Consider the following 12,751-nt stretch of genomic DNA (forward strand, 5'->3'; position numbering starts at 1 on the left):
CAGAGATGAGAGAGGTGCACAGTGAAAGAATACGTGCTCATACATGGTGCTTTTCAAATCTTCAGCTGAGTGATAAATGATTAGCACATGTTTATGAGGAAATCACCCCAGGATGGATAGAAAAACTCCAGAAAGGAGCAAAAAGAACAATACCTGTAACTCCAAAGCAGCAGAACAATTCTTATTCCCACCACCTAGTGTGAGAAACCACATAATTCACGAGGCAGCAGAGTAGCTAAAGGTTCTTGCCTCAGTAGGGCAGAAAAATCAGCCCCAAAGGCTGCTTTGGTTATCCCTTAAAAAATAAAAAAAACAAGTTTCAAAGGATCAAGGATCAAACTATCTGCTGAGTAACTTAACCTCATTCTCAAGAACAAAGCTCAAGAACAGTAGAAAAACACCCACCCACAAGGTAAAATTTTACCAACAAGGTACAATTCACAGTATCTAGCACCCAATCAACATTAACCAGGTACGGACTTGCCTGGTAGCCCTGTAGTTAAGATTCCATCCACACTTCCATCGAAAGGGGCACAAGGTTCAATCTCTGATAGGGGAACTAAGATCCCACATCCTGCATCCACGGCATGGCCAAAAATCATTTTTTTAAAAAATTAAGTAGGTATGCAAAAAAGGCAAAAAAATATGACCCATGCAGAGTAGAAAAATCAAACAGCAACATAACTAGAAATGATAGATGACAGAATTAGACCAGAATATTAAATATAAATTTGATGTTGATCAACTATGTTATATAACTAAGACATTACATATCTTAACTATATTCCATACGTTCAGATTTGTTTTATGCACCTAAAAAGTAGAACTTCAAAATACACGAAGCAAGAAGTGACAGAAAACCCCAAAGAGAAACTGCGAAGTCCATAATCACAGCTAGAGATAACAACATCTCTTAAAAATTTACAAAACAGAAAATCAGTAATGACAGAAAAGATCTAAACAACACCATTAACCAACTTATGAAAATGCTTTAATTGACCATTCCCACATGCCAAACAAGATAAAGCAACACTGATCCTTATCCAGATATGGTTTCACAAAATAATTCAAGATCCCAACATTAGAATTCTATGATTCAAAACAGGGCTATTTTTCAGAGTAAAATTTATCTCCCTACCCCAGAGGTATTCAGGAAAAGGCTTGGACGAATTTTCAAGAGTATTACAGAAGGGATTATTTGATGTGAAGAAAACGGCTTTAAAATTTATCTTCCTTTCTGTCTAAAGCTTTATAAATTCACATTAGGAAGAAAAACCTTCCATGTAAAATCTATGTAAAAACTGAACTGGCAAGCTCAATGACATCATTAAAGGATCCCTGAGACACTCAAGAGATTCTGATTTAAAGAATATGCCAGTCATATCTTATGTCATATCTTGAAAAAGCTGACTCATAAGCTGGACAACCAACTAATTAATTGTGGAGGGGATTCAGAAATCCATCACAAGGATACCTGAATTGGAATGCTCCCTTCTAATTTTATAACCCCATATTATATATGGACAGAGTCCCAAGTTTCACAACAGGAGTGTATGCCGTGCTCTGTAGCTCAATCATGTCTGACTCTTTGCGACCCCATGGACTGTAGCCTGCCAGGCTCCTCTGTCTATGGAATTTTCCAGGGAAGAATACTGGAGTGGGTTGCATTTCCTATGGCAGAGATTTTCCTGACCCAGGATCAAACCCACATCTACTGCATTGGCAGGCAGATTCTTTACCACTGTGCCACCTGGGAGAAAAGGAGAGAGAGATTTAAACTCAAAGGTGGTCTTGTCTGGTGGTCCAAGGGTTAGTTAAGAATTTGCCTTCCAAAGCAAGGAACATGGGTTCGATCCCTGGCTGGGGAACTAAGATCCCACACACAGTGGGGTAAGCCCACATGCCAAAACTACTGAGTTCACACTCTACAACCCAAGAGAAGCCATGGACATGAGAAGCCCATACACTGCAAATAAGAGTAGCCTCTGCTTGCTGCAACTAGAAAACAGCCCTTGCAGCAATGAAGAACAAGCTCAGCCAGAAATATAATTACTTCTTTTAAAAAGCAAATGCTAATTAACAAACTAAAGTCAACATACACAAAATATGCAGGCTATAAGACTAGATAAAAAACAGTTTGACAAAGCCAGATGTTTCTGAGCAGAAAGGCAATGAATAAGAAAAATTCTGCTGAAATATTATGGAGTCAGAACAGGGAAAAGATGAAAATGGCCACACATACAGTAATTTAAGTGAAAAAAAATTATCTGAATTAATTTCCTGACATGAAAACAAAAAGTAAACTTTAAAAGAGAAAAGACAATAACATAAACTAAATGGATAAGAAAAAAATCAAAGGTGATGGACACAGAGAAAAATACAAATTAGAATAAGAATTCTGAAACACTATCCTTTAAAATAAAAGATAAAATGTAATCAGAACTCACAAAAACAAATCAAATCATACATTAAAATAGCCAGGTGGACTCCAAGAGAAGATAATACAATAAAGCATTAACCAATTAATGATGGTATACTATCAATGCAATGAAAACCAGGAGTGTAAACAAGGACTGAATGTTCAAATTAATTTGAGGGAATGAAGACCACAACCCCAGGAGTCAAAAGCTATACTATTTGTTTTACTATACCAAAAAGTGTATAAGATTTTAAAATCAAGGTCCAGGAAAGGGCACAAAACTAAAGTGTTTCAATTTTAGCCTTTCCTAAACACATTTCCAATAAAAATATAATAAAATAATAATATATATAATAACATTTCCTCACTAGTCCCAACTCCCAGGCATCATCAAATCATTACTGTTTCATCCTTCTCCCCAGGCCCACTTGGTCCTAATTCCTATCTTTTTTTTTTGCCAGTAAACAACTTAGTCTTTTATTTGCCCAAGGCCAGCTGTTGCAGGCACTGAGGCCCCAAGACTTCCAGAAAGGATTTGGGGAGGTCGGGGGGAGCCATCCTGCCTCCCAGGTGCTGCTTCCTGCAGGAGATGGGAGAGCAGATAAAGTGTATTGCACCATCAAGTATCTCCTCAATTTTGTGTGTGTGTCAGTTACTCAGTCGTATCCAACTGCGACCCCATGGACTGTAGCCCACCAGGCTCCTCTGTCCAAGGGATTCCCCAGGCAAGAGTACTGGAGTGGACTGCCATTTCCTTCTCCACTAATTCCTATCTTAACTGAAACCTCTCCCAAGTACCTGACAAGCCAGGTTTTATCTGTAAAATTTAGTACTTTTATAAATTTAATGGGAGGAAATATCTCATTTAATCCATTCACAGTGAAATATGCCTAGCCAAAAACAAAATATACTACAGTATATATCAAAAGAATTAAAATGTTATAACCATAAAGACATTACTTTGCCAACAAAGGTCCATCTAGTCAAGGCTATGGTTTTTCCAGTTGTCATGTATGGATGTGAGAGTTGGACTATAAAGAAAGCTGAGTGCAGAACTGATGCTTTTGAATTGTGGTGTTGGAGAAGACTCTTGAGAGTCCCTTGGACTGCAAGGAGATCCAACCAGTCCATCTCAAAGGAGATCAGTCCTGGGTGTTCATTGGAAGGACTGATGCTGAAGCTGAAACTCCAATAATTTGGCCACCTGATGTGAAGAGCTGACTCACTGGAAAAGATCCTGATGCTGGGAAAGATTGAGGGCAGGAGGAGAAGTGGACGACAGAGGATGAGATGGTTGGATGGCATCATCGACTCGATGGGTTTGGGTGGACTTCGGGAGCTGGTGATGGACAGGGAGGCCTGGCATGCTGCGGTTCACAGGGTCGCAAAGAGTTGGACACGACTGAGTGACTGAACTGAACAATAAAGAGGACAAAATTTTCCCTCTGCATTATCTTAGAATGTTGCCTCTTCACTCCCATCACTATTCAGGCCTCTACAGCAAGGATACATATTATACTTCCTAATTGAATTTCACCTTACTCCAATAATCAATCCTAAATTCCATCCCCAAACTAATCTTTTCTAAAATAAAGTTTCGATCACATCACTCTCCTACTTTAAAAAATATTTCTCAAAGGTAATAAGGATTTCCAAATTCTGCTCCCCATATTGGGGGGGGGGGGGGGGGCAGAAAATGCAGATTACAAGGCCCTACCCACAAAGATTTCAATTCAATCAGTTTGATAACCAGGAATCTGTATTTTAACAATCTCTTTCAGTGGGTTTGATTTGGTGACCTATAGAACACTGTGAAAAAGAACAAGTCATATGGTAAATGTCAAACTCTTTAGCCTGACATCAAGGTTCCCTCCCACAAAAGGCCCCTGAGTTACCACTATGGGTCACAGATGGACTCTCCTACAAGGACTCATCAGAAATAAACTTGATTTTCTGCATCCTAAACAAGCCAAATGTTCTCTCTCTTAAGTCTTGAAAATGTTCACTTTTCACCATTCCTCTTAGCCCAGCTCAAGCCCCAAACTTCCTAGATCCCACTGCTGCTGCTGCTGTTTAGTCACTAAGTCATGTCCCTGACTCTTTTGAAATCCCAAGGACTGTAGCCCGCCAGGCTCCTCTGTCCATGGCATTTCCCAAGCAAGAATAATGAAGTGGGTTGCCATTTCCTTCTCCAGCTACCTTCCTGACCCAGGGATCTTCCCTGAAGAAGGGAATGGCTACCCACTCCAGTATAACTTACCTGGAGAATTCCATGGACAGAGAAGCCTGGCAGGCTACAGTCCATGAGTTGCAAAGAGTCGGACACAATTGAGCAACTAACACTTTCACTTTTCTCCTTCTTGACCCAGGGATGAAACCTGCATCTCCTGCTTGGCAGGTGGATTCTTTACCACTGAGCCACCTGGGAAACTCTTGCTGCTGCTGCTGCTGCTGCTAAGTCGCTTCAGTCGTGTCCGACTCTGTGCGACCCCACAGACGGAAGCCCACCAGGCTCCCCCAACCCTGGGATTCTCCAGGCAAGAACACTGGAGTGGGTCACCATTTCCTTCTCCAATGCATGAAAGTGAAAAGTGAAAGAGAAGTCGCTCAGTCGTGTCCGACTCTTAGCGACCCCATGGACTTCAGCCTACCAGGTTCCTCCATCCATGGGATTTTCCAGGCAAGAATACTGGAGTGGGTTGCCATTTCCTTCTCCAGGGGATCTTCCCAACCCAGGGGTCGAACCCACGTCTCCCGCATTCCAGGCAGACGCTTTACTATCTGAGCCACCACACTGTTTCTGCCCTGAACCATTACTACATTTTCAGCAGGTTTTATCATATGACAAAGGACTGTGGATCAAAGCTATTCTCACTCAGCATCCACAACAATGCATACTGCATCCTTTCCCTAAAGCAATTTCACTATACATAAACATAATCCGCCCACAATGCAGGAGACCTGGGTTCAATCCCTGGGTCAGGAAGATCCCCTGGAGAAGGGAATGGTAACCCACTCCAGTATTCTTGCCTGGAGAATTCCATGGACAGAGGAGCCTGGCAGGTTACAGTCCATGAGGTCGCAAAGAGTTGGACACAACTGAGAGACTTTGACTTTTCAAACAAAATCAAGTAGGAACTAACATTTTAGAAATAACTTTAGAATACTAAAATGGTAAACTGCAAAAAGGAGATTTTTTCCTTAGGAAAAGAAACCAACAGTTAAATATATCTAAAATAAGAGTATCTGCCAAAACATAATACTAAATAATTTTCTCCCTTTGGCTTCCCCGACGGCTCAGTGGTAAAGAATCTGCCTGCAGTGCAGGAGACGTGGGTTCAATCCCTGGGTTAGGAAGATCCCTTGGAGGAGGAGAATTGCAACCCGCTTCAGTATTCTTGCCTGAAAAAAATCCCATGGAGAAAGGAGCCTGGCAGACTACAATCAAAAAAGTTGCAAAGAGTTACATGGGTGACTGAGCAAAGAATTCTTCCCAGATCAAAGAGGCAAACTTAAGTTCCAAGAAAAAAACTGGTAAACCAAATTCTGCTTTAACCCCAATTAGGGTTGCCCAAACTTTGACCCAAACAGTTATTCAAAAACAAGTTGGGGGCATGGTGGGGAAGGACCACTCTATTAATTTCTGAAGTTTATCCATGTGTTACAAAGTTAACATGTGAGTATTCTAGTATAATGCTTGAGACTTGGTATAAATGCCTCTAACACACAATAATTGCTGGTTTACTTATCTGTCTTCCCCATATCACTGAGTAACATATGGTTGGGGCTATGTGTCTTAATTCATCTTTTATTCCAGCACTGAGAACATCACAACTGATTAATAAAGATTTTATAAGCAAAATAAAAGATTTTCAAGATTTAAAAAAACAGTGATTCTCCAAAGAAATAGAACTGCCAGTAAGTATGTGCAAAAATCACCAATCTCCAGAGAAATACAAATGACAATAAGAGATCATCTCACACCCATCAGGATGGCTACCATTTAAAAAAAAAAAATCAACAACAAAACAGGAAATACAAATGTTGGCAAAGACATGGAGAAACTCACTGGAAACCCTGTTTTGCCAGTAGAATTGTAAAACAGTACAACCACTTTGGATAACCGTATGGAGTTCCTCAAAAAATAAAAACGGTAATATCACACAATTCAGCAATCCTACTTCTAGGTATATATACACCAAAAAGAATTGAAAGCAGTGTCTCAAAGAGTTGTTTACACACCCAGGTTCTTATTATTATTCACAACAGTCAAGAGGTAGAACCAACTCAAACATTCAACAGTGGATGAATGAACAAAGTAAACATGTGCTATACATACAAGAGAATTATAATTCTGCCTTAAAAAGTAAAGAAATCCTGGGACTTCCCTGGCTGCCCAATAGTAAAGATTCTGTGCTTCCAATGCAAGGGGTGTGGGTCTGATCGCTGGTGGGAGAACTACCATCCCACATGTGCTGTAGCCAAAAGCTGGAAAGAAATCTGATGCTTGAACCTTGAAGACGTTATGCTAAGTGAAATAAGCCAGTCAAAAAAAAGAGAAATATAAGACTATATAATTCTAATTATATGAGAAATCAGTGACAGCAGTCAAATTCAGAAAGACAGAAAGTACAGTGGTGGTTACAAGGGGTTGGGGGGAAGAAAGAAAATGGTGGCTGCTTGTTAGGCACAGATTTGCAAGACCAAAAAGGTTGTGGAAACCTGTTCCACAACAATATAAACATATTCAACACTACTGAACTATACATTTAAAAATTGTTAACAGTCTTCCCTGGTGGTCTAGTGATTAAGAAACCGCCTGCCAGTGCAGAGGACACAAGTTCGATCCCTAGTCTGAGAAGATTCCATGTGTCTTGGAGCAACTAAGCCCACACGCCACAACTACTGAAGTCCACTCACCTATAGCCCATTCTCCACAAGAGAAGACACCTCAATGAGAAGCCTGCATACCGCAATGAAGACTAGCCCCTACTCACCACAAATAAAGTCACGAGAAGCAACAAAGATCCAACACAACCAAAAATTAACTTTTAATAAAAAGGTTAAGGTGGCTAAGTTTTATATTTGTATTATGTGCTTACAATAAAAAAAACTTTACTACAGTGATTCTAGATACAAGAAAAAATATACTATCAAATGAACTCACAGTTGAAACAAATAGGTAGTCCAGTGGTCAATCATGCTCCCAATGCAGGAGGCCCAGGTTCCATCCCTGGTCAGGGAACTAGATCCCACAGGCCACAACTAAAGATCTCGCATGTCTCAACGAAGATGGAAGATCCCACGGGCTGCAACTAAGACTCTGCACAGCCAAGTAAATTAATTAAAATTTTAAAAATTAGTGCAATGCTTACATTATACAAATGGCTTTTATTTCAGCCACTGTCTAAAAGGTAGTTTAAAATAAGTCACTCCATGCTACATGTTCAAACTTCATTTTAGAAGAGTCTTGCTATTTATGAATTGTTTACTCAGTCAAAAGACAAAGTATTTCTGCTTCAAGAATCAGAATTCCATAACTGAAAGAGATTCTTGAGATCATCTACTGCACTAATTCCAATATGGTCCTACAAACAACGCCAAAGTGAGACAAATAAAGAAAATGAAAGTTGTCTTTCATAAAATTAAATTATTTAATTTTAAGGCATATACTTTATTCTGAGAGCACATTCTTCCTACTTTGAACCTTGTTCTATTTAACGGTAATTTCATCCATTCAACAATACTCGTTGAGCCAGTAACTGTAAGGTGCAGGGCTACAGAGGTGACCAAGACCAGCAAGATTCTCACCCTCAGGGAACCAACTACCTTGCAATGCAATGTGAGAGTAACAGTAGAAAGAAAAGATAGGGCTTGGTTTTTAAGACCCTAACATTCAAAACAAAAAGTTGGACAGCCTAAGTCAGTGGTATTATTCTCCAGCCCCTTTCTATTTTATAAATAAGAAACTGGATATCCAAAAGTTTCACAACTATTCAGTAAAAGCCAAAACCATTTCGATTCTAGAATTTAAAACATCAGGGAAATATTCATGTCCCTGAGTAGAGATGTGACCATGATTAATTTACAGGACACTAAATAAGTCAGAGAGTAATATTTTTCCACTTATCTTGTCCTTCCAGTTCTAACAGTATTTGATTCTAACATATCAAACCTATTACACCATTTGAGGACTTAAAAACTTAACAAAAAACTTAAAATCCTTAGAACTTAAGAAGTCTCATGCTATCAAAAGTAAATTCTCCATACTTCAAGATAAATGACAAAATAATAAGGCTCAACATTTATAACAAGGGGAAAAAACTGACACAAAATTAGTACCTGCAGTAATACTGTCTGGTCACTGTTTCTGTGGCCTAGAAACAACAATAACTCTCTGGAGCATTGCTATCCCATTCACCAGAAGCTTCAGAAAGTTTAAACATACAAAGCAACTGAAAAACAAGCAGTGATAATCAGCTTATTAACATTTCAAAGAACAAAACCTGCAGTTCCAGTGAATACTCAAGGTTTCACAATATTCACAAGGGCTTCCCTTGTGGCTCATCTGGTTAAAAAAATCCACCTGCAATGCCAGAGACCTGGGTTCGATCCCTGGGTTGGGAAGATCCCCTGGAGAAGGGAAAGGCTACCCACTCAAGTATTTTGGCCTGGAGAATTCCATGGACTGTATAGCCCATGGGATTGCAAAGAGTAAGACACAACTGAGCAACTTTCACTCCCTCACAGTATTTGAACTGACAGTTCAATCTCTCACTTCCGTATCTTTCTCTACCTCTCTGCAAGAGCAGGATACTAAGCCAGACAGCAAATCCACACACTTGTTCTAATGGGTTCAAAAGGCTTTTCCCCCTTAAAAATAAACTCACATAAACACAGATTTGGAGAAACAAAACTTAAAGAAGCCATAACTATCCCCTTCTGTACATAGAAGAAATTTAGGCGAAAAGTTAAAATAACTTGCCTAGACAGCAAGTAGCAAAGTTAGGATTTGTACCGTCCTAACTGCAAAGTTCATGGACCTTTTTTACCTCCCCACCTCCTCTCACTTGCTTCCTCTAAGTCTGTCATAAACACCTACATGCAAGTCACTGGATAGGAAAGAATGAGACAGAAGGAACACAAAAATGTACAAAAACTTAGTATTTACCCTAAGATAGAATAATTTTATATAAAAACTGCACTACAAGAGTTAAAAGTGCCTACAATTAGAAGAAAGAATTCACTGAGGAGGGAGTTAGACCATACCGAATAGAAATGTATTTTAGAAAAAAAAAAAAAGAAAGAAAGAAATGTATTTTAGGTAGAAGGAACTTCAGAGTGCAAAGGTGGGGAAAAGAGGAGGAAGTCATAAGGTATGTACGTTTGAAAAGACAAAAGTATTAACCTGACTGAAATTATATCTAAGAGGGCAGCTGAATACAAAGCTGAAAAGGTAGGACTGGGTCAGACACTGAAGGCCCTATTGAAACAAACTGCCTATTTAAAGCACCAACAGAATTAAAGTTAGTTTTTACATATCTGTTTATCCTTATTAAGTAAGACTGCACATGCCCTGTTAATTGAAATAACTATTTTTCAGCTAAGAAGAAAGGGTCTAGGATAGAATCTGGTACAAAGATGAAAAATGTTAGATCTGAATTCAAATAACAGATTTTTTTCCCCATCTCTTGATAACCACAGGCTTATATCCAAAGAGATAAGGGGAAAAAACTGAATCTACACCTATAATGCTGAAATTTTATGCCAGCTACTTAATTATAAAGGCAAAGTAGAACCCACAAATCTCTTCCATAGAATGATGGTAAAGAGACGTTTGAAGAAAAAGGAATAATTACCAAGCCTCAATGTCAGAAAAATTCCTTTTTGAGTTGTCAAACTGGTTTTTAAAAAAAGGTTCTACTGTAGCTTTAATAACATTTTTTAAAATCCAGGTTAGACTCTAGAAAATGTTCACTTAGACCACAACTGTCCTGAAGCTACTGATAAGAAACAAGCACCTTCACTATTCAAAACTACCATTTCCCTCTTAGAGAGCTAAGTTCCCTCTATCTTGTAAAAACGAGACCTACCAGATATTCAAGCGTTACCTGGATTATGACATCACTCTTTATTGCAGTTCTAGCAGGCCACAATGGGCTGGCTTATGCCCTCTACATTACCACAGTAGCAATCCCCACCCCCAGAAAAGTTTGTGTAAAAAGTTGTTAAAGCAGCCCCATCTCCTCATTCCACGAACTATCAAAAGCTGTGAAGGCATTTAAAAAAAAAAAAAAAAAAAAGCACTCCATACAAAAAAGAGAGGGAGAATGAGGTGGGATAGAACGCTGAAATCAAGCAAATTCTTGTATTTGTAAAATACGAGCAGAAAGAAAACTGTGACTCTAACCCAAAGCTCTCATTTTACACGTTAAGAAACTGAGGTCCGGAGGCAGTTAACTGATTTACCCAGGGCAACTGCTTCTCTAAGGTTAAGTCTCCGTTACCAGTCAGCGTAGCACTTAATCACATTCGAACACTGTTACTTAAATGTCTGAGATTAAACTAAAGTACCTGACGTGCAAAAAAAAAAAAAACCTCTTCACCCTCTTTCTGCACCCTCCTCAGTGCTTTGCCCCAGAGTTATACAGAAAATGTTGACTCTTAGATGAATACTATTTCTCCCTTCAGACACTACAGTCGCAAAATTTCTCTTTTAAGTGAAAGCCTGAAACAACTGAATTTCTCAAATTCTGACTAAACAAGTGGATCAACAAAACCTCAGAAGTTTTGGAGAAATAAGAATGTGGAGTATTACTATTTTGTTTTGGTTTTGCCAGTTGCCCTTTCCTTTACATTAAAGTTTTCAGTCTAGGTGTGTTTTTGAAAAATAAATTTCAATCACTTCGATAATAATCACAAGTTATTACCATTTTTGAAACACGAATGTTAGACAACTTCATCTCTCAGAGATAACTTGGAAAAAATATCCTTCCCAGCACGAACTAATACTTCTCGAACAAAAACACCTAAAATCACTTTCTACCAAGCCACGATATAGTAAAGCCAAAGAAAACGTAATCCTGTAAAAAAAAAAACCCCACCAGCTAAAAAGCACTTAGTACCATCAGTCTGCCCTGGATCATCGTTTACCGTCAAGCTGTCAAAGCATTAGAAGAACCTGGGGGGAAAGTTCCGCACCGAGTTCACCCGCTATACCGTCTCCCACACCTAACACGTTTGGAGAAATGCAAACACGCCACATGTACATGTTTAAACCATGTTTAACCAAGGTTGGTGTTTTGTCAGTTCTATTATCGAAAGCGTCAAAAAGAAAAAAATGTTTTTTTAAAGGCAGCAGCATGCATGATTTCCCCTCTTTCAAAAAAAAAAAAAAAAGACAACAAAAACCCACCAACAGAAATGGTACAGAACTGGCTTAACGCGAATTAAACAGTTTTGAACATAGAGGCCGCCGTACAGGGCGGTTTAGAAGGTTCTGTCTCAAATGCCGGGCAAAAGTCCTCCGGCGAGTTTCAAAACTAAAGACCTTACACTACCGCACAAATAACAAAAGCTTAATACAAAGTACCCGGCCGTCAAACCGTTCCTGTTACCATCGCCCAGAGTTTTGTTTTTTTAAAACCAGCATTGAAAAGGGAACAATAAAAAGCGTCTCACCGCAAACGCAGCACGAGAGGGACTGTCGGAAGTAAGGCAAGAGCCTGTTAATCTCTGTAAACGCCTTGGGGTCTCCGGGGTCGTAGTTGAGCACTAGGCGGCTCGCGGAAATGTAGAGAGCAGTAGCATTCACCGGGTTCATTGCAGACGCTTCGACACCGTTGGCTCCCGGGTGAAGAGAAATTCCGGATCCAACTTTGTAACCAGCCAGGGAACAACGGCGAGTTTGTAACAATTCGGAGGAAATCGGGGCAGAACCACGGGCCAAAGTAGTAACCAAAATCCGTACAAGTTTGTGGAGCTGAAGCAATCCTCCCACACATGGGGCCCTGGCGCCCCTCCTCCGTCCCTGAGACTTGCAGACCGAGTAGGAAAAAAAAAAAAAGAGCGAGCGAGAAACCAGCGTTCGAGTTCGTCCCGGGCGGCCGCGGGGCGCAGAACGCGGCGGAGGCGGCGCTCAGTCTAGCCCCGCGGCTCGGCGGGTGGCCTGCGCTCGAGCTGCATCCCTGGACGCGGAGGCACCTCCTGTGGTCGAGCTGGGCGGGCGCGGCAGCAGGCCCCGGCCCGGTCCGAGGGGCGGGCACGCTTCTCCCGGGTTGCGGGGCCCTTACTCCATCACAGCGCCCGACGCGGAGGCAGCGGCGACGGCAA

General features: G+C 40.3%; 1 protein-coding gene across 1 annotated transcript in view; it reads right to left on the reverse strand.

Moving 5' to 3' along the window:
- Nucleotides 1–12,387, reverse strand: part of MSL2 (MSL complex subunit 2) — a 31,604-nt gene extending 19,217 nt beyond the window's left edge. The window contains exon 1 of the mRNA XM_061167651.1: nt 12,101–12,387. Within this exon, the coding sequence (XP_061023634.1) occupies nt 12,101–12,242 (142 nt within the window). The 5' untranslated portion in view covers nt 12,243–12,387. The remainder of the gene's footprint in view (nt 1–12,100) is intronic.
- Nucleotides 12,388–12,751: the final 364 nt, after the last annotated feature.

This window comes from Dama dama, chromosome 19 (assembly GCF_033118175.1).
Source record: "Dama dama isolate Ldn47 chromosome 19, ASM3311817v1, whole genome shotgun sequence".
In the NCBI taxonomy this organism is placed as follows: Eukaryota; Metazoa; Chordata; class Mammalia; order Artiodactyla; family Cervidae; genus Dama; species Dama dama.